General features: G+C 55.5%; 2 protein-coding genes across 2 annotated transcripts; both read left to right on the top strand.

Moving 5' to 3' along the window:
* Positions 1 to 2,824: 2,824 nt before the first annotated feature.
* Atg101 (autophagy related 101) lies at positions 2,825 to 9,394 on the top strand. Its single transcript, XM_055627019.1, has 3 exons — positions 2,825 to 3,104; positions 5,265 to 5,577; positions 8,768 to 9,394. Exons 2-3 carry the CDS (start codon positions 5,326 to 5,328, stop codon positions 9,170 to 9,172), a joined length of 657 nt encoding a protein of 218 aa, XP_055482994.1. The 5' UTR covers positions 2,825 to 3,104; positions 5,265 to 5,325; the 3' UTR covers positions 9,173 to 9,394.
* Positions 9,395 to 10,663: 1,269 nt separating this feature from the next.
* On the top strand, positions 10,664 to 10,933 carry Smim41 (small integral membrane protein 41). The gene has a single exon (XM_055626866.1). The coding sequence runs from the start codon at positions 10,664 to 10,666 to the stop codon at positions 10,931 to 10,933; it is 270 nt and encodes an 89-aa protein (XP_055482841.1).
* Positions 10,934 to 20,114: the final 9,181 nt, after the last annotated feature.

Here is a 20,114-nt window from a genome sequence, read left to right as displayed (position 1 = left end):
TAAGCCTTGGAAGCCCCAGCGAGCTAGAACTGTTGTCTGTGTGGCGTTACACACAGACGCTGGACAATCGCTCTACCACTGCTCTGTATTTCCAGAACTCTTCTTATTATACTTTTAGAGATTTATTTAGCCAGTGCCGTGCTGCATGCCTGTAGCCCCAGCACTCAGAGGGCAGAGGCAGGAGGATTATCTATGAGTTTGAGGCCAGCCTGGTCTATATAATAAGTCCAGGACAGCCAAGGTTACATACAGAAACCCTGTCTCAAAAAACAGATTAAAAAATTCTTTATATAATTTTGTCTTGCATGTATGTATACGTAGCATGTTCGTGCCTATTACCTAGTGTTCTTGAAGGCCAGAAGAGGGCATCACATCCCCGGGACCTGGAGTTGTGAGTTGCCATGAGGGTGCTGAGAATTGAGCTCAGGTCCTCTGAAAGAGCAGCAAATGCTCTTAACCACTGAGTATGCTCTACAGCCTTTAGCATACTACTAATTTTGAGACAAGTCTCTCTAGTTGCCCAAACTGGTCTTGAACTCACTATATCTTATTGGCTTTGACCAGCTGGAATTACAGTCATGTGCCACCAGTCCTGGCTAAACAGTTGTATCTTGGCCGTTAGGGGTCAGGGTGTAGATCAGAAAAGTCATGCCACACACCATCGTCCTTTCTGGCTAAGGTGGATGGGACCCGTGGTTTGAGGTGCCCTGGAAGAGGTCAGGAAAGTCTGAGGAGGTGAGGCTTGCCCAGCATGTGAAATCAGAGGAGGGGAAAGAATCAGCCTCAGTGACAGGCAGCAGAGGCCCAGTGGGAAGCATGACTTGTGGATCGGGGAGGAGGGTGCTGTATGCCTGTGCTATACAGGCATGCTATAGGCCTGCCATTCTAGCACTCAGCCAGCTGAGAGGGCAGTCAGGGGGTCAAGAATCACAAGCCAGCCTTGGAGAGAGGTTCTTTCAAAATCGCCAGCGCAATAGCAGCAGCAGCAACAACAATGAAGTCACAACAGCAACGTGATTAAAACACATGGGCAGAGTGAGGAAAGAGCAGCTCTGTGGCCCTGGCACGCATGTTGGAGTTTGCAGGGACACGGCAGGGTCCACGGACTGAGACACACACACACGGGAGGAGGCGATGGAGAGGGGTGGACGTTTACTAGGTTCTTACCTCATTACACAGACAGCCCAGGCGCTGATGTCAGCAATGGGAGAGCCAGAAGTGCCGAAGCCTTAGTTTGAGTCTGATCGCTGCAGTCTGGAGCCTCAAGAAAGGACTGACGCCCAGCCCAAAGCAGTGAAGAATGCCCGGTACAGGCCCGTGAGGCTTTTCGTTACAGCAGATCCACACCCGACTGGACAACACCCACCGCACTGGGAAGAACCCTTGTCTTCACTTAATCTACCAGCGTTTCTCTCACCAGAAGCACCTTCAGTGCCTCATCTGACTAATGCCTGGGGAGGTCCACTCAGGCTGCAGTTGACACAGTTAACCATCACGGTGACCACTGCCGATCAGCAGACCTTTATCTTGCCTGAAGGGCACAGTTGCGGATAAGTCAGCGCTGAAGTGCCTGGCACAGTGGCTAGCAAAGAGCTCAGGACAGTGTGGGCTCGAGTTGTAGCTTAGCGGTAGAGAACCCACCCCGGATGCACATGGCTCTAGGTTCAAGGCCCCCAGCCCCCAGGACACACCTGGTCCTAACCCTCAGGAGCCTATTGTACACCAAGAGTGTAAATCCTTTATCCATTTCAGACTCCAGATCGACGTGGCGGAAAGTTGGCAAAAATACCACGAATCAAGGAGGTTCCCTGCTACACAGCAGGAGCTGTCCATCTGACACACTCCTTCCTGGAGGGTGGGCTGCATTAGGGAACGGTGGTGAACGGAGGGTTCTGCAGGACAAGCCAGACAGGTGTTGCTGAAATGCCTCGGTTTGGACTCCAGGCTGTTAGCTACACAGTGATCTAAGTGCGTGACTTACTCTCTCGTTGTCGAGTTCATGTTCACCTAGTAGTTTTGCTAGAAACTAGGCATTCACGGCTTTGGGAGATGAAACGTGTTGGGAATAGTTGGAGATCAATGTCCACGTTTAGCAACTCAGGGGTGCCCCCTGCTGGAAGCTGGGGACGGGAACGCTCTCTGGGAGCTAAATGGCAACGGACCGAGCTACGGGCTTTGGTCTTGCAAACAACGTAGACCGAGAAATCATACAGCAGGATCACTTAATTTGCATTCCTTGGAGGCCTTGTGGATGACGGCCGCTCCCCGTTCGTAAGGGAATTCAGAAAGCACGAGCGAGGCCAGAGAATCCACCGCGTCACGATGGAGGAGGCTGACTGCTGTGCTCCTGGCCAGCACGGACGCGGCCAGCCGCTCAGCGTCGTGCAGGCATCTCCGGGGCGCCCCTCGGAGGCCTTGATCTTAGCACCCTGCGGTCCCACGGCTGCGGGCCTCCGCGGAGGGCTCGCGGGCGATGACTCCGCTCGGCCACTAGGGGCAGCGCGGAGTCCACCTGCCCCCTCTTGCCCGCTCGTCTCGATGGCGGAAGTGAGTCGTCAAGGCCCAAAACAACCCTCTCGCTGGTGCGCGTGAGTGGGCTCGTCCACACGAGGGGGTGTTGCTCTCGCCGAGCCTCACGGCCCCGAGGACGGTCACGAAGAAAAACCTGGCGCCGGAGCCGCGGAGCATCACGGGGTGGACACGGCTCCCGCGAGCCTCCCGATGCCGCGGCCGCAGCCGCGCCGGGCTGGGCCGAGCCGGGCGGGGAGCGCGCCCGCCGCGGGTGCGGATGGTTCCTTCCGGCTCCGCCCTGCGGCCGCTCAGACTTCCGGTCCGCGCGGCTGTGGTGCGGGGAGCGCCGGCCCCGACGGAGCCCCTCGTCGCCGTCTGCGCCCGAGCGTGTGCGAGTTTGCGGCCCGCCTCCCTGACGTCCGGTGCGAATTGTCGATTCGGATCCACATAGCCTGTTGTTTGTCTGTTTGTTTTTGTTCTGTTCTGTTCTTCGCTCTTGGTCTGTCCCCGAACACTCGGCGTTCGCGCGGGAGGAGCGGCGGAAGAAGGGGACTCGAGGCTGAGTGACTCCTGCGCCGGTCTCTCCAGGCAAGGTGAGGGACTGGCAGGTCCTGAGGGATCAGCCGGACTTCAGCCTGGTGGTTGGGGGACCAGAGAGACATGCAGCCCCCGTGTAAACTGCCTGGGGCTGGAAGGGAGAAGTGGGTCCTGGAACAGTGCTGAAACCGAGGGAGGTTGCTGCTTAGGGGGAAGAGTAGAAGCAATGGCCGGACCGCAGCTGGGAATCTTTAGGCGGGGAAGTGCAGCTTGGAGTTAAACATGAGAAAATATAATAATGAGCAAGAGAGCTGCCACATCCTTGATCCAAGAGAAACGAACCTTTGGAAGAAGCTGGAATCGGGGTCAGGATGCATTGAGCGCTTAACGGGAGCCAGTTTGTAGTGGTGAATAGGATGTAGTCCCTTTCCTGTAGGAACAGTGTTTAGTGGGAAAGGCAGAAAACACGCGATGGTACAGGTATCCCCGAGCGGATGGCCAGGTGAGGGGGAGCCAGCCTGAAGGCAGAGTGTCCACACACTGTTGCCTTGTGTCCAGAGAGAGCCCTACTGCGTGAGGGCAGGGGACAAAGCCCAGCACTCGGGGAGCTGAGGCAGAAGATTGTCAGGAACTGGAGGGCAGCCTGGATTAGATGGATGTTTGTCTCAAAAAGTAACACCCCCGCCCCCTTCCCAAACACACTAACAGGGCAGATAGCAAAGCTACCTGGATTGAAACAGGAGATGTAGAGTCCTTTGGCAAAGAAATGGTTAACCATCAAACGAGGAGATGGCCTGGGTTTGAGGTTGTGAGAAGTCACCAGGAAACTGACAAGGAGGGCACACACCTAAGAAACTTGACTGCGCTCGGTGTGGGCATGTTAGGAGGGCATCTTTACCTCCCAAGCTCTTTGCCTGCCAGCTGCCCTTTGCATGGCTGCCAGGTAATAACAGTGCAGTAGCTCACCAGGCACAGCAGAGTGGCACACACATGGAGCTCGTTCAGCCTTTGAGACAGCCACCTGAGGACGATGCAGCTTTGCTGTTTCTGCCTCTTTTAACGGGTTCCGGACATTGGACCCCTTTCACATGCCAGACGAGCTCTAGCACTGAACCACACCCCCATTTTGCACAGCTCTTAGGGCAGAACTGCAGAGTCTAATCCCGGATGCCTAACATTTGAGTTTGTTTTCAACCACTAGACTGTCTTATGTATACTATCTTAAATATTTTCTGTAGTCCCAATTTATAGGTAGAAAATGGGGTTCACAGGGGCTGGATGATTTGCTTAAGGTCTGAGAGAGTGTTGGCTTCTCTTTTCCTGTCACGAAATACCTGAGATTGCCAGGCAGTGGTGGCACACGCCTTTCATGCCAGCTCTTGGGAGGCAGGCGGAGGTAGGTGGAGCTCTGGGAGTTCAAGGCCAGCCTGGTCAACAAAACAAGTCTAGGAGAGCCAGGGCTATACAGAGAAACCCTGGCTCAAAAAACAAAGAAACAAAAACTAGGTAAATAAAGAAAGGAGTCTAAAAGGGGCGAGAGCACTGCTGTTTGCTATTGAACCCGGAACTATTTGCACGAATATTCACACACTGCATACTTCACTGTCCCATTGCTAGTTGCACTTCTGGCTGATCTTGCTGTCCAACCTTTCCGTACTAATTGTATTTTACCCTTGAGTCCAGATGGCTCTGGAGTGTGTGTGTGTGTGTGTGTGTGTGTGTGTGTGTGTGTGTGTGTTGTGGGTTTTAAAGCCTGCCTTCATAACTTTCACTGATCTGTCAAAGTGGTTTGTGTAAAGAGCTGTATATGCCCGCTGACCTGATGCGCACGGGTTCGGTGACTCTTGCTCTTGGGACAGAGCTCCAGTTGCTTTAAGCAGGCTGTTAAGGTCCCAGGAAATTACCTGGGCTTTTCCCTGGGCTCCCACTCCTGCTCTTGCCATCATGGGGCTGTTTCCCTTCCTGCCTCTGTGCGCCTGCAGCTTCCTGCTGCGGTCCCGTGGGTCTTCACTGGTCCCCTGGACCGAATGTCACCGGTGGAAAGTCTCGTCTCCGGCATTTGGCTGGAGATGCTGATGAGGTGCCCCTTGCTGGTCCCAAGGGTCTGTGGGTTTTCATAACAAAACACTGGAGGCCAGTCAGGTGGGGACTGAGCCAGGGAGCAGAAAGTGGACGGCCGCTGTGACCTGGTTCTTACCGTGACCTGGTTCTTACAGGCTGGCCCCCGCTGGGGTGAAGCGTGCTGTCCTTCGCCTCTGCTCGGGCGCTGGCTGCAGGATGAACTGCCGATCGGAAGTGCTGGAGGTGTCGGTGGAGGGGCGGCAGGTGGAGGAGGCCATGCTGGCCGTGCTGCACACGGTGCTCCTGCACCGAAGCACGGGCAAGTTCCACTACAAGAAGGAAGGCACGTACTCCATCGGCACGGTGGGCGTCCAGGACGTGGACTGTGACTTCATTGACTTCACATACGTGCGCGTCTCCTCTGAGGAGCTGGACCGTGCTCTGCGCAAGGTCGTTGGGGAGTTCAAGGTAGGTGAGTGGATCTGGCCTGTGTAGCTATCCTTCTCCCTGGCTGTGTGGTGGGCAAGCTCTGGCCAGGCCAAAGAGCAGCAGTTAAAAAGAACAGCTATACTAAGAGCCCCTTTCGGGAGGTGGGCCCTGTGTGTCTGGTGGGGCCGCATGTGCCAGTCCTTAGGAGGAAGGGCGAGCCAGGAACCACACCAGCCCCTCGGATTTAAGCCGTGAGGTCCCTGGGAGGCGGTCACCGCTCCCCTAGCTCCACAGCTGTCCATGACAGCTTCTCTTGTTTCTTACCCATATAGTCTGGGCCTTTCCAGTCTGGAGAAGTTCTCACCTGAGTGGCCTCTGTCTGAATTTGAAATTCCTTTGGTCACTGTGACCCAGGCTTGTGTACACTTTTCCAGGCAGGGGGAAAGGGGCAAGGGACACACCAGCTGCTCATGTTGGTCACCTCCCTCCGGTGATGGAAGTGGACTGGGTTTTACTATTTTTCAGATAGTATAAAGAATAACAGCTTCCATTATGACGTCTTCATATGTGTGTCACTGTACCTTGATTTCTCCATCCCTCTCGCTGGTCGCCTTTCTCCCCGAGACAGTCCGTCTTTTGTGTCCCACATGTGTGTGTGTATTTAATCTAGATTTCCCATGAGAGACAGCGTGTCACATGGTGTCTTTCAGTTCTCCCAGATTGCCCTGTTCCCCCATCACTGGCAATGTGAGTTTTATCTTTTTCCTCAGTAAGAACTCTAGTTTCAAAGTATTGTAGGGGAATCCTCCTCTTCTTTCTCTTTCTCCTCCCTTTGTTCCTTTGTTCCCTGAGCCTGTCTGTTCCTGGGCACTGTAAGCTTGGCCAGGGCGAGCCTGTGAAGATTTCCTGTCACTCTTTAGACAGGCAGTGCTCGGCCTTCTGATTGCTTGGTGACTGGCGGGCACAGAAAGGACTGCCTAAGAGTAGGGACCAGAGCCATCCCTTCCTCAGCAAGTCTGCCCCTGGCAGGTGACCTCACAGAAAATGAACTGGGAGCTGCAGTGGAACCTGCCTCATGGCTTCTGTAGTGATCAGGATGTGCCTAGTGTGCGATGCTGACGCCAGGCTGTTAGCCATTGTCACTGTCCATCAGGGGTGTGAGACTGTTTGTCTGTGGAGGAATGGCTGTGCCCACCCTGGGGGCGTCTTTGCCTTCTGTGCCCAGGCTGGAGCGGTAGCCCACAGGACAGCATGGTAGAGTTCCTGATGCTTGGTCCCACGAAGAGAGCAGATGAAGCTGCCAGATCTGCTCGTCCTTCATTTCCTAACTCCATCCCTCGACGTCCTCTTCTAAATCGGTCCCTAAGGCTTCCTGTTCTTCCAGCTTTTAAAAAGAGACTTCGTTTGTGTTGTAATGACGTAGGAAGTAAGTAGGGTTTATCTGGGGAGGAGATCTTGGTGAGGTTTTAGAGATTGTATTTTATTACATGTATGTGTGTCCGTGTGAGTATATACCACATATGTGCGCATGCCTGTGGAAGCCAGAGAGGCTGTCACATTCCATGGAGCTAGAGCTAGATGTGGTTCTGAGTGTTGGAACTACTGGGCTCCTCTGCAAGTACCAACCAGTGAGCTGCTTCTGCAGCCCGGGTAAGTGATGTAAAGGTCGAGGGACCTGAGAATGGTGTGACAGAGGAGGCCTTAGTGTGACAGAGGAGGCCCTAGTGTGACAGAGGAGGCCCTAGTGTGAGAGTGGAGGCCTTGGTGTGAAGCTGAGTGACAACTGTGATCAGACAACTTGGAGTCAGACTTGGTGCAGCCCTTCAGGAGATCACTTTGGCAGGTGATTTTTTTAAATACCTTTGTGTGTGTGTGTGCACAGATGTGTGTGTAACGTGCTTATGGAGGCCGGGACATAGCCAGGGCATCATCCTTTGAGACAGTGCCTTACTGGCCCAGTGCTCACAGTTAGGCTGGACTGGCTGGCTAGTGAGCCCAGGCACCCCCTTGCCCCGCCTTCACAGCATCCACACGTCCCAGCATCTGTCTGTGGCTGTGGGGTCAGACTCTGGTCCCCAGGCTTGCGAGCACACTTCCTTACTGAGCAGTCTGTTCACCTGTGTGCTGTTTCTTCTCTACTGTCATTTCACCGCAGTAAGACAAAGAGTCTCCCCCTTCTGGGGTGGCTCAGAGAAGCCGGTGGGGATGTTGAAAGTTCAGTCTGCTTGAACCCTCCCATTCTTCCCGCCTTTACCTCCCCTGTGCGGGGATTGCAGGTGTGCACTCTGTCTTGATTACGTTTGTAGTCCTTTGGTTAAACATCGTGACAAGGCAGCCATTAAAGTGTTCTATTTGGGGCTTCTGTTCAGAGGGTTAGAATCACGGTCATGGTGGTGAGGAGCATGACAACGGGCAGACATGGTGCTTGAGCAGTAGCTGAGAACTCTTGATCCATGAGCAGGAGCCGATGGGCTTTGAGGCCTCAAAGCCTGCTCCTAGTGGCACCCTCTTCCCAATCAAACGGTTCTTGTGAGAGGTCGATTGATGTGGAAGGGCGGAACGGAAACCAGGGACCTAGCCAAGGAGCACAGGAGTCCAAACGCATTGCATTGAAGGCTCTCTTTATCGTTATGGCTCCTTGATAGTTACTGTTTACAGTTCAGCCAGGAAGCCTGATTCTCAGGTGTGTCTTCAAGGTTAAATGAATGTCTGGGGCGTGGGGGCACGTCTGTCCTGTTTTCTAGAAGCTGGGGAAGGCGTTGTCATTCCTGTGTTCCTTCTCACCTTTGTTGTCCCTTTTTTGAGAAGTACCTCAGATGTTTCCGCATCCATGTCGCAAATTCCTCATATCCTCACATAGCCTTAAGTAAAACCCCAACCATTCCAGCAGCCAGGGACTGAGGATTCAGTATGAGCCTGTGGCCAATCCCGTTTAACCCACAACATGTGTGAGTGTGTGCCTGTGTGGCGTGTGTGTGCACCTCAGCTCAGGTTGGATGCAGCACTGCTCAGCAGCCAGCTGTGGGCAAGTTTGCTTGAGCCAGTCTGAGGCCGTCAGAGTTTGGTGTCGCCTCACACAAGTCACACAGCTTACTGGGTTCCGTGTCCTGCCTTGTTTAGGGGGTTGGGTGGGTAGGGGTGGAAACCAGTTTCCTGGGTATGGGAATCAGGCTCACAGGATAAGAACCGTGTAAGGCCATGGCCTGCTCATGTCTCCTGTCTTCCCCAGGACGCACTGCGGAACTCGGGTGGTGACGGTCTGGGCCAGATGTCCTTGGAATTCTACCAGAAGAAAAAGTCGCGCTGGCCTTTCTCGGATGAGTGCATCCCTTGGGAGGTGTGGACAGTCAAGGTGCATGTGGTGGCCCTGGCCACAGAGCAGGAGCGGCAGATCTGCCGGGAGAAGGTGGGCGAGAAGCTGTGCGAGAAGATCATCAACATCGTGGAGGTGATGAGCCGGCACGAGTACCTGCCCAAGATGCCCACGCAGTCAGAGGTGGACAACGTGTTCGACACGGGCCTGCGGGACGTGCAGCCCTACCTCTACAAGATCTCCTTCCAGATCACCGACGCGCTGGGCACCTCGGTCACCACCACTATGCGCAGGCTCATCAAAGACACCCTCGCCCTGTAGCCGTGCGGGAGCCTCGGCAGCCCTCGGCTCTGGGAGCGCGTGGCGTGGAGCTCTGGTGAGACTTGAAGGGAAGCCCGCGGTGTCCTTGCTTTGTGGTCACCAGCTTTGCGGTGCTGTGGCCCTGGGTGCAGCGGCGCACACTGGCCCTGGTGGGCTTCGCTGTCTGTGTTGTACAGAGCCACCGTGAGGTGGTAAATAAAGCTGACGTGCGAGATTGTCTCAGCTCTCTTGACCTGTGTCCTGCCCGGAAACATGGACGCTTTCTGACACTCCCCTGAGGACACCGTATGTTGAGGGTTCTAGTCCAAGCTTAGAGCAGGAGCAGGCTGATGCAGTTTAAGGAGAGGTTAAAACTGATGGAGCTTGTGGTGTAAGACATCCACATACGCATGTGCTGGCCAGCCAGGGGTAACCCTGACCTGTCCCGTGGGGTGGCTTGTGGTTATTGGGGCATCTGAAGAAAGGCAGTCTTGGGATTATGATGTCCCGTGACGGTGCTCAGTTGGCCCGTCCTCACTCTTACGGCAGTGCTCGGGAACACACTCGCTTCTACACAGGCACACAGTCTCCACTGCTGTGCTTTGTGCTTTGTTCATTTGCTCTCTGTGATGCCCTTGACTACGTCTGGGGAGATCTGAGCGCAGCTGAGTGCTGCCTGTCAGGAGAAATGCTGGAGCTGCGGCGTCCTGGTCATGGTCCTGGAGCAGGGTGCATGGCCAGGGTTGTGCCTGCGTTGCCTCTGGCTGTTCCCTGACAGGCTCTGGTGTTCTACTCTACTCTCAGTCTCTGGCTCTGGAGGATGCCGGAGAGGGCTTGGTGGTGGAAAAGGTGCCATCACAAGTTTGCCCGGCATGCTGTGGTCTGGGCTGTGACCTTGTGACCCCCTCCCCTCTTGTTCTCTAGATCTGTGCCCTTGGTAAATAGGACAGAAGGAAAAGAATGGAGGCAGGCCTTGCCATCGGGTACCTTGTTCTAGCCATACTTTCTGGCCTGGGGTCTGGAAGAGTCCCATGTTATTCTTGCCTGCCCTGAGGGAAGGGTTTCCACCATTCTGACAGTCCCTGTGGACAAGAAGTGTTGAACTTGTAGGTGGGAACAGAGAGCTGTTTGCCCTGTGCTTCGCTCAGAGTGGTCAGCACTGGGGCCTGGGTGGGTGTAGGGTGTCCAGAATCTTAGAAGTTCTGATAAGCCCAGAGGGTGCAGAATCTTGGCCTTTGCAAGGGAGGAAAGCCTTGGGGACAGTCCTGGGCTTACCAGCAATTTCTGAATTACAGACGTGGAGTTGGGGAACAGATAGTCCAGGCCTAAGACGTAGCCTGTCACAGGAAGCCCTAGAGGCCACTCTGGAGAAGCCTGTGTGGGAGGGGCCTGAGCAGGATCTCTGCATGGAGTTGGGCAGAGTGGGTCGTAGGGCCCCCTGGAGGCCCGCCCCTTAAATATGTTGACTGGGCCTCAGCTCGAAGCGCGCATATCTGGCCAGCTGCTGGGAGCATGAACGGCTCCCAGGTGGGAGCCTCGGCCAAGGCCGCCTGGCTGAGCTGCTGCAACCAGTCGGGGTTGCCACTTGGGACCCCAGAGGGGCCACGCATGGCGCAGGCAGTAGTGCTGGGCGTGCTGTCGCTCCTGGTGCTCTGCGGGATCCTGTTCCTGGGTGGTGGGCTCCTCCTGCGAGCCCAGGGTCTGACAGCCCCGTTGGCTCGAGAGAGGACTGCATCACAGGAGGCTGAGCCCGGTGCCTGTGCGGGGGATGATGACTCTTGAATTCCGCCTCCTGTGCCATCGGAGCTCATTTCTGTGGAGCGCAGCAGAAGGCCCATCACACAAGCCTGCCCAGGTGAGTGCCTTGAGGCACAGGGAGTGGGGCTGGGGGTGGGGCTGAGTGGGGTGGGCACAGTGATGGCCTCTGGCTACCCCCAGTGTGTAGCCTGATAGCCGGGGCTGGAGGGTCCCTGTGCCTCTGAGCCTTTGTGTTCTCACGGACATAAAGGAGGAGGGTGGGGAGGCTGGATAGGACTGGTACACTTCCGCACCCCTGCGTTTGCCCAGCCCAGCCTGCCATCTGCTGGGCGTAACAGGACCCTCTGTACCGGAGGCTCATACAGTCCGGCCTTGGCTTTCGGCTTGCCGCTCTCTCCTTCCTGTCTGTGGAGGAGGTGGGCAGGCCGAGGTGAAGGTGGAGGAGGAGCCTTCACTCCCGCTTGAGGCATCCCTGGTTGTTGGGCGAACTGTGGGGATGGATGTGCCAGTGCCCTCTCCCCTGAGCCCTGCTCACGCCTGGCTCCGAGCGCGGCCAGGAGCTCTGTGCGCCGTGTGTTGGGGGGCGGTGATGGCAAGGTTTCTGGCGGGAGTGCAGTGGGACTGAGGGTTCCCAGCTGTGGGGCTGTGTCTGAGTCTCCTGTTTCCATCTCTCCAAAGACAGGAACCATCTGGAGAAGGACCTGGGTGGCCTGAAGGACAGAGTAATTCCCGTCCACAGCCACCTAGACTGGCCCATGAGACAGGGGTGCTTTCATCACCTCCTGCTGACGTCCAGCTGTGTGTAGGCACTCCTGAGGGCTTCTGTGAGCGCTGTGGTGACTCGCCACTCCTACTTTCAAGTTAGCGCCAAGAGGCAGTGGTGCGGGTTGCCTGCAGGGATGGCCTGGTGAGGGGCTGAGGGTGTGGGCAGGTGCAGGTAATCCGCTGTGAAGCTGATGATGTGTGATCCTTGCTTAGCAGCTAAGGAGTTGGCACTAGTCCTGGGCAACCGTGTCACACCAGCCTTGGGCGTGACAGGTTTCTCACATCTCACATCAGAGATGCCTCCTGCTCCGCCTCGGAGTCCAGGGCAGTGCAGTGTATGTGTGTGTGTGTGTGTGAGAGAGAGAGAGAGAGAGAGAGGGAGAGGGAGAGAGAGAAACAGAGAATGAGCCCCTGGCATCAGGGTAGTGGGCAGGGCCCTGGGAGCTGTCCCCGCTCACTCCCCTGGTCTTGGGCACTGGGGAACTTTGTGTTATACCAGGCTCCTCCCGGCTGGCCTGCTGCCTGCCACACTCTGCTGTCTTCTACTGTGTGCCTTCCTTCTCTCTCCTCAGTGCGTTGGCAGTCTCTAGATCCTTCTGAACACCTTCCCTGGGAAATGGACACACTCAAAGAAACTCCGAGAAAGATGAGGCTCAAAGAGGCAAATAGGCAGCATCCTCAGGAGAGGGGCAGAGCTGGACCTCAACCTCGGAACTCTGGGTTCCAAGCTTAGTCTCTTGGCTCCATTCTCCCTTCCGCTCTCCCACTACTTGGAGACGCTGGAAGAACACGTGGTTCCCTCCCTTAGTAAGGAGCCATCACAGTGCGTAGCCTCCAGCCTGGGTCAGGGGCCGCAACCCTAAACCTCATCGGCACTGCCCTCTTGTCCTCCTTCCTCCTTGGCCTTGCCAGAGACCTTTTGCTTCTAGAACCGTCTTCAGATGCCAGGCGGTAGCTCCTTACCAGCTGGCCTCAGCTTTCCTGGCCGGAACCTGAGGGACGGGAGGGGCCGGGAGAATTATTGGAGAAGACATGGATGGAAGATCCAAGCGGTCTATCTGCCCAAGTCCCTGCGGCCTTAGGGGTGTGTAGTTGTGACTGTCTCCAGCATCGTCTTGTCTGCCACACCAAGGGTGGGGGCAGAGCTGGGGGAGTGGGCAGGCAGCAGCTTTCTTCATCCAACTTCCTGCCTTTGATGTCCCTTGGGCTGGGTGTTTGGAATGGGTTTGTGGTGTTAGGGGCCTACGTGTTGGGGACAGGGAAAACGCTCCGAAGTTTGCCACGGATCTCTGTCTGGTCAAGGCTGTCAGGATGTGTGGGGATGAAGGAGTTTGGAGAACGGGAGCAGGGATGTTGCAGTCGCCTCCTTTAAAGGCCTGGGGGTAGACCTGATGAGCAGACATCTGTGCTCCCAGTGTGTTGTCAGCCTGAAGCCTGTGTGGATGGACTGACAGCCTGGGCTAGCCTGTCAGCCTCAGCATCGTGTACAGGGCCTTTCTGCTCTCCTCAGCGGCCTGCATGGCCCTCAGTCAAGACAAGGGCACCATGTCTTACAGGTGCTGGAGCTGGCTGTGTGCCTCTTGGAGAGCTCTCCCTCCACCCGCCGTCATGCCAGGGAACCCCAGCTGCCCGCCGCACCCCCTTTGTGTCGCAGACGACGGACCAAGGACACCTGGCCTGTGGTGACGCCTCATCCTGGGACCCTGGCACTCAGAGCCGCCTCTGAGCTGTGACACTCCTGTGTGACACTCCTGGAGTGGGACAGAAATGAGTGTGCCCTGGGCACTGAAGTGGCTTTACACCCCAACTGCCCTCTCACACTAGGCCTCTGTGGACATGAGCGCAGCCTCTGTCCTGCCCGATGCCAGTCTGACAGCCCGGCAGCCCAGTGCTGTGAGGACCTTGGGCTAGCACCTCCCATCTGGGGCGTGCGTCAGCCGTCCAGCAGCGCACCATCGCTTCCCGTGGCTTGCTATTAAAGAGGCCGGAAATGCAGTTCTGAGTGTGTGGTCTATTTCTAGCCCTTGACCCCTGGGATTCCTGGCTTGTTTGTCTTTTTTTTTTTTTTTTTTTTTCATTCCCCTTCAGTTTGGTCCATTTGTATCGGATTTTTTCTTCTTCTTAAATTTAGGGTTTTCTGCAATAGCCCAAGCTGCCCTGACACTCCTAGGATGGACTTGAACACATGGTAATCCTCCTGCTTCAGCCTCTGTGGGATGGCAGTCAAAGGCCAGCTGGTTTAAAGCCAGGACTTTGTGAGTGTAGATGTGATGTGGCTGGGAGTGGCTTATACCCACCCTGGACCCCGTGTCAGTGTGGTCAAGAGCTTGGCTTTATTCAGCCTCTAATAAGAGCTTTGCCAGTGGGGGTGGGGGCAGGCTGTGTGTGTGTGTCTGTGTGTGTCTGTGTGTGTCTGTGTTTCTCTGAGAGCGGGCTTCATAGTTGTGTGCTCTGAGTTCAGTCAGCATTGGTTCCCCAAGCCTGGCCGGACTAATTATTGCTGTTGCTGTGGTGAGACGCCATGACCAAGACAACTTATGGAAGAAAGAGTTCATTTTGGGCTTCTGGTTTCAGAGGGTGTGTGTGAAATACCAGGGATCGAGCGCTGAGAGTTGGAACCACCAACAGGAAGCAGAGACTACACTGGGAATGGTGTGAGACTTTGAAACTCTCAGAGCCTGCCTCTGACATCTTCCTCCCTGGAAGTCCCACTAGCTGGGGACCAGGTGTGCAAATGTCCAAGACTGTGGGGGCATCTCGTCAAAGCACCACACTGACCACTCCCGGAGAGAAGGGAGAGTGCAGCGGTCTGAAGGAGACTGCGCCGTAAGGCTCGTATGTTTGAATACGATGTCCCAGATGCTAGAACTTTTTGGGAAGGGTTAGGAGGTGCAGCTGTGCTGGAGGAGGCGTGCCACTCCCACAGCTTTTTCTCTGTTCTCTGTGCCTTGAGTATGAAGATGTAAGCTCGGGCTGCTGCTCCAGCACCATGCCTGGAAGGAAGGGAGGAGGGAGAGCAGGGAGGAGGGGAGAAAAAGGAGGGGAAGGGAGGACGCATCTACCCGGCTCCCAGGACTCACTTGGTTTCTTTGTTCCTTTCCTGACTGCTCTACTGACGTTCCTGACATGCTCTGGAGATTGGGCATGAGGGCGAAAGGAGATAGTTCTACCCTCAGGGAGCTTTCGGTCTGATAGCAAGAGGGGTTCAAAGACTGAGGGTGAAGCAGACCACAAACCATGCCTAGGTGGAGAGGAGCAGCTGTCCTCAGCTGGGGAGCTTTGCCCCCTCACCGCAGCCATGCCTGACCTTCTCCTGGTGGAGGCAGAAGAGCCACCTGGCAGAGGGGCTCTACCAGGGAGTGAGGCCCGGGGCAGGGGCAGTCAGGGGCTGGAAGCTTCCACTCGAGGCTGGACCATAGTGGCCTGGTGTACGTTTGAGGTGGAGCAGATGGAAATGGGGAAGGAGCAAGGGTGGATGGCGTAAACCAGCCAAAATGGCCGCGGCTGGGGCTCAGGGCTCAGGCTTTGGCCAGCAGCCACATGTGAGGGACGATGTAGAGGCAGGAGACGTGGGTGATGGTTGTGGCCCGATGTCCTTCCCTGAGATGACGTTTCAGTGTGAACCCACAGAGGACAAACTTCTTGGTTGACAGAGAAGAGAATTTATTGGCCCACTTCAGAGAAAGTCAGTACTTGATCCTAGTCTGTTTTCAGGGCCCAAGCCATGAGGGCAGGCCCGCCTTTCTCCTCTCCTAGCCTCTCCTGTCCCTCAGTTCGCTTCTTTCAGCTTCCAGGCTGGCTTTGGGTAGTATGGTCTAGCTCCCGGGAGCCCTGGTGGACCCGAGCTGCCTGAGCCTGCGCTCTGGTAGCACACGCACTGACTGGCCCGAGGAGATGCTTTATTTCTGTAGCACACCTCCCTTATCTTCAGACCAGGGGAAACAGGATGTGGCTCGTGCTGTTTTGCCTCACACAGATAAGGTGTGCTGCCTCCACGTGTGGCCTCCGACTCTCAGGCCAGAGGGAGTTATCTCCAAGTGGTGCAGGCCAAGGCCGGGGACTGTTGTAAATGAACTGGGATCGCTGTTATACCAAGAGCATAGAATGTTCCGGACCTTGGCTACATGATCTGCTTGGCTTGCGGCTGAGGGACACCGCAAACCACTGGATCTAAAGCAGGGGCCTGTCCTCATCACACATGGGCATGTTTACTTCCGGGGTAAGCCGGCACTGCTGGCTGTGGCACGTGTGGCACCTGCAGAGGAGTCTACTGAGGAGCTCAGCTCTGAGGCACCTCAGGGCCAGCTAGTTTCTGGGTTGGAGCTTAGGGAATTCTGGGCCACGATGTTGCTGGAGCCACACAGAAAGGTTGGATGGATCAGGCTGAGGCAAAAGGGTGGCAGTGCCCAGTGTACCATCCCTGAATGAAGGCAGAAGAGGAGGGCCAGAGAGCTGGGGGAAGCCAGGATGGGGCTCGCTGCATAGGGATGAAGAGTGGACTTTGGGAACTGGCTTGGCCAGGATTATCCACATTCCTAGCAGGTCTGGGGTTGTGGGAAGAAGCTTGCAGCTTTGGAGCAAGGCTTCCAGACAGAGAATGAGGGTTCTGCTTCTCTCAGAGGCGGCTGGAGAGCTTTAGGGCAAGGCCCAGGCAGCCCAGGCCCTGGTGTGGAAAAGGTTTTCTAGGGAGTGTTACAGTTTAGCTCTTTCAGGATGAGACGGCTAGTGGTAGTGGAGGCGTGGGCGTTCCAGAGCCCGGGGTGATACCAAAGTGTCACAGCTTTTGGCTGAGCTGCTGTGCTGAGCACACAGAGGCCAGGACGGACCAGAAGGCAGATCCAGTGAGATGAAGGTCATCAGCTGGCCACTGAGGCAGCGTTGCAGGCGAATGGTGGAAAGAAGCCCACTGCAGCCAATAGCATTCAGCTAGACAAGCAGTCAAGCCGGGGTAGTCCAGGAACTCACGGCAGGCAGGCAGTTGCTTGGGCAGAGGGAGGGATTTGGAGGGTGAATGTGTTTGATTCTCTGGGGTCAGGGGGTCAGGGATACTTGATTTGCATGTAGTGGCACAGTGCCTTATTTTCCGTGCAGTAGCATGGTCCTATGACAAGAAGGAGAACACAATACTTAGTTACCCTAAGTACAATTGAACATCACTGCTGAAAACTAAGATCCTCAGCAGGGTGGGGCATTTCTAGGAATAGATGGCTAGTTGAACTGGTTTTCTTATCAGGAAAAGGTCTGTAATCTTCCCTGAGGGCTGTGTGACACTCCTTACAAGACCTGGGGTCACCCAGATTGGGGGGGGTTAGGGCCTTGCTGAGAAAAGGGAGTCCACCATCATAGACTGAGTGCAAACAAATGGCTCTCCGGAGATGTCAGACTTCATCCTAACCCAGCAAGGCCTACAGTAAGCACCCTTACCCACTGAGCCATCCACCCAGCCCCTGTGGGACACCTCTCTGCTGTGTGACTCTCTGCCATACACCTGTCTCCCCTAGGCCAAACCAAACCTGTAACATTCCTCCCATGCTGTGGTCTCCCCATGCAGCTACAGTTCATGGCCCTGTGGGATAGCTGAGCCGTGGGTCACACTCTGCGCTGTCCCTCTTCTGTCTGACATATGTCCCCTCAGAACCCCTCCTCTTGACAACCTATAGTCACCCTGTCCTTTCAGGTGCTCATGGAGGCATTTTATTTCTTTTATTACATTTATTTAGTACATCTGCTATGCTTCTGTGTGTGTGTGTGTGTGTGTGGATGTGTGCGTATGTGTGCACCGTGGCACACGTAGAAGTCAGAAGACAACATACAGGAGTTGGTTCTCTCCTTCTAGCATGTATGTCCCAGGGATTGAACTCAGGTCCTCAGACTTAGTAGCAAGTGAGTTTGCCCTCTAAGCCCTCTGACTGGCCCATCATACAACATTTTCCCAAAGGTCTCCTGACCCATGTCCTCTACTTCTGCCCTGTCCCTCAGTCATTCTTGTCCATCTCCTAACTTCATTTCTTCCATGGAACCCTTCCAGAAGCACCTCATCCCCAGATCACTGTGGACAAACACCCTTTGACTTGGTGTGGGCCTCAATCACTAGGCCCCTGGACCCTCACCTTGGCTCCGCTGTTGCAGAAGGTTCACCCCACCAGCTGCCCTTCAAGCCTCCCTGCCTCAGACCTTCAGCCTCCCGACATCCTCCTCCATCCTGTTTCTTCAGTTGCTCCTCACTGGCTCCAGTGTCCCAACACTCAGGTTTCTTTCTGCCTTAAAATAGCCCTTCTTCACCCCCACTGCCTCCTCTGGTTACTCTCCTGCAGCCAAGCTTCTCAGAACACCGACCCCACTTGACACCCCCACTCTCTGGCCTTCCAACTGGTTCTAGGACTTTCCCAGTCTGGGCTCGCCCTCTCCCCCCTCTCCTCCCTCTCCTCCCTCTTCTCCACGGCCAGGCCATGTCTCAGTCTATGCTGGCTGCTTCTCTGTCGCTTACCCCTCCCTCCTCAGTGTCCACCCGCCCTCCGCTCTCTGCTCTGAGCTGGCTGGAAACCATGGGCTTTAGGATAACATGGGGCTCAACCTCGCCTTCTCCTTACCCTGTTACCTAAGTTCTTCTACTTTTGAGAAAACACAGTGATGGCGGCGGATACCTGGGAGCTGTCTTAGTTACTTTTCTATTTCTGTGAAGAGAAACCATGACCAAGGCAAGGTTTCTCTGTGTAGCCCTGGGTATCCTGGACTCACTCTGTAGCTCAGGCTGGCCTCAAACTCACAGAGATCCTCCTGCCTCTGCCTCCCGAGTGCTGGGATTAAAGGGGTGTGTCATCACTGCCCGTAGTAAGGTGACTGAAGAGAGAAAACACTTACTCAGGGGATGCTGGAGTTAGAGGGTGAGTCCATCACCATCACTGTTGGGAGCATGGCGGTAGACAAGCAGGCACAGCTCTGGAGCAGTAGCCAAGAGGTCACATCTGACCCACAGCCGTGGGGCAGAGAGGAGAAGGCCAGCTGGAACAGCACAGCCTTTTGCAACCTCAACGCCACCCCCAGTGACACACTCCTCCAACAAGGCCACACCTCCTAATCCTTCCCAAATAGTTCTACCAACTGTGGACCATGCGTTCAAACCTAAGAGCCTATGGGAGCCATTCTCATTCAAAGCTGAGGGGATAGGAGATGTCCACGGTTGTGCTTGGGCAGCTGTTGTCCCATGTAACTGCCTGGGCTTCTGATTCCTCCCTTGCCTCCTGCCTTTCCCTCTCTGCATCCCACCCAGCTCCTCAGGGTTCTGTCCTGCGCTCCTCCCTCTCCGGATGCTGGGTTGGCTCACACTCTGACTGATGGTGGTACTCTGGCCTTAACTGAACCCCAAAGCCCTGCCCTGTAGAGCCCTATGGAATGCCTGGAGAGCTCCTGCCCTGGTACTCCAGAGCAGAGCTCCTTGCCCCCAGGACCCCAGGGTACATCACATGTCCCTCAGGGGACGTCACATGGTATTTATAGGGGGTGACTGGACCACGATAGGGGCGGCATCACTGAAGGTGGTCAGGAAAAGTCTGTATGGGAGGTGACATTTTAGTTGAGACCTGACCCATGGGGAGACCCAGCCAGGCAAGAGCCAGGACGCGATGTTCCCGTCAGAGGGACAGCAGGTGAAAAGGTCCATGCTTGGAATGAATCTGTCATGTCTGAGGGGCAGGAAAGAGGCCAGTGTGGGATTTTCTAGTCCAGTGAGAGATTTACGGGCAGGAGAGGATGTGGCTGCAGCAGGCAGGAAGGTGCTTCCAGGTGCACCCTCCCACCAGAAACATTGCCCTTGCGTGCTTTTGCTGCCCTTGAGTGGAGCCATCCCAGCCTCAGCTCTGGCCCCTCCATCAGCCTGACTGTCTCCACTGTGGTCCTTCCTACCTCAGAGTTTTACACCATCTCGCATCACCAGCCTTGCCTCTCACCTGCCCCCGAGTCCACTGGAGCTTCTGGGCCCACATTCTCCACTGTTGTCTCGGTGTCTATTATTTTTTTTCAAAGATATATTTTATGTGTATGAGTGTTTTGTGTGTATGCGTGTGTACCATGTGTGTATAGCGCCCGTGGAAGAAGAGGCGTTTGATCCCCCGGAGCTATGGTTACAGGTGGTTGTGAGCTGCCTGATGTGGGTGATGCAAGCTGGACCCAGTCCTCTCTAAGAGCAGCCAGGAGTCTTAACTACCGAGCCATCTTCCCAGCCCCCACCATGGTGTCTTAAAGAGCCGCCATGCCAGCCTACTTCCTGTGTCACCTGGTCCTGGCCCCAGGGATGCCCAGAGGCTAAACCCCCAGACCTTCCTGAAGTCCCTGGGCATGGTTCTTCCCCTGCCTGGGGCCAGTCTTCCAGCAGCCCAAGAAGTCAGGAGGAGCAGGAGATAAGGCACATGGCTGGAAAGGCCGGCAAGCACGGAGATCAGCC

Source organism: Psammomys obesus, unplaced genomic scaffold (assembly GCF_907164565.1).
Source record: "Psammomys obesus unplaced genomic scaffold, mPsaObe1.curated_primary_1811, whole genome shotgun sequence".
Lineage (NCBI taxonomy): Eukaryota > Metazoa > Chordata > Mammalia > Rodentia > Muridae > Psammomys > Psammomys obesus.
The sequence above is the reverse complement of the archived record's forward strand: the minus strand, read 5'-3'. Positions and strand labels throughout refer to the sequence as shown.

Coding starts and splice junctions, on each gene's coding strand:
- Smim41 (XM_055626866.1), top strand. CDS start 10,664: ATGAACGGCTCCCAGGTGGGAGCCTCGGCCAAGGCCGCCTGGCTGAGC.
- Atg101 (XM_055627019.1), top strand. CDS start 5,326: ATGAACTGCCGATCGGAAGTGCTGGAGGTGTCGGTGGAGGGGCGGCAG. Junction 5,578..8,767: donor AGGTCGTTGGGGAGTTCAAG/GTAGGTGAGTGG, acceptor TGTCTTCCCCAG/GACGCACTGCGGAACTCGGG.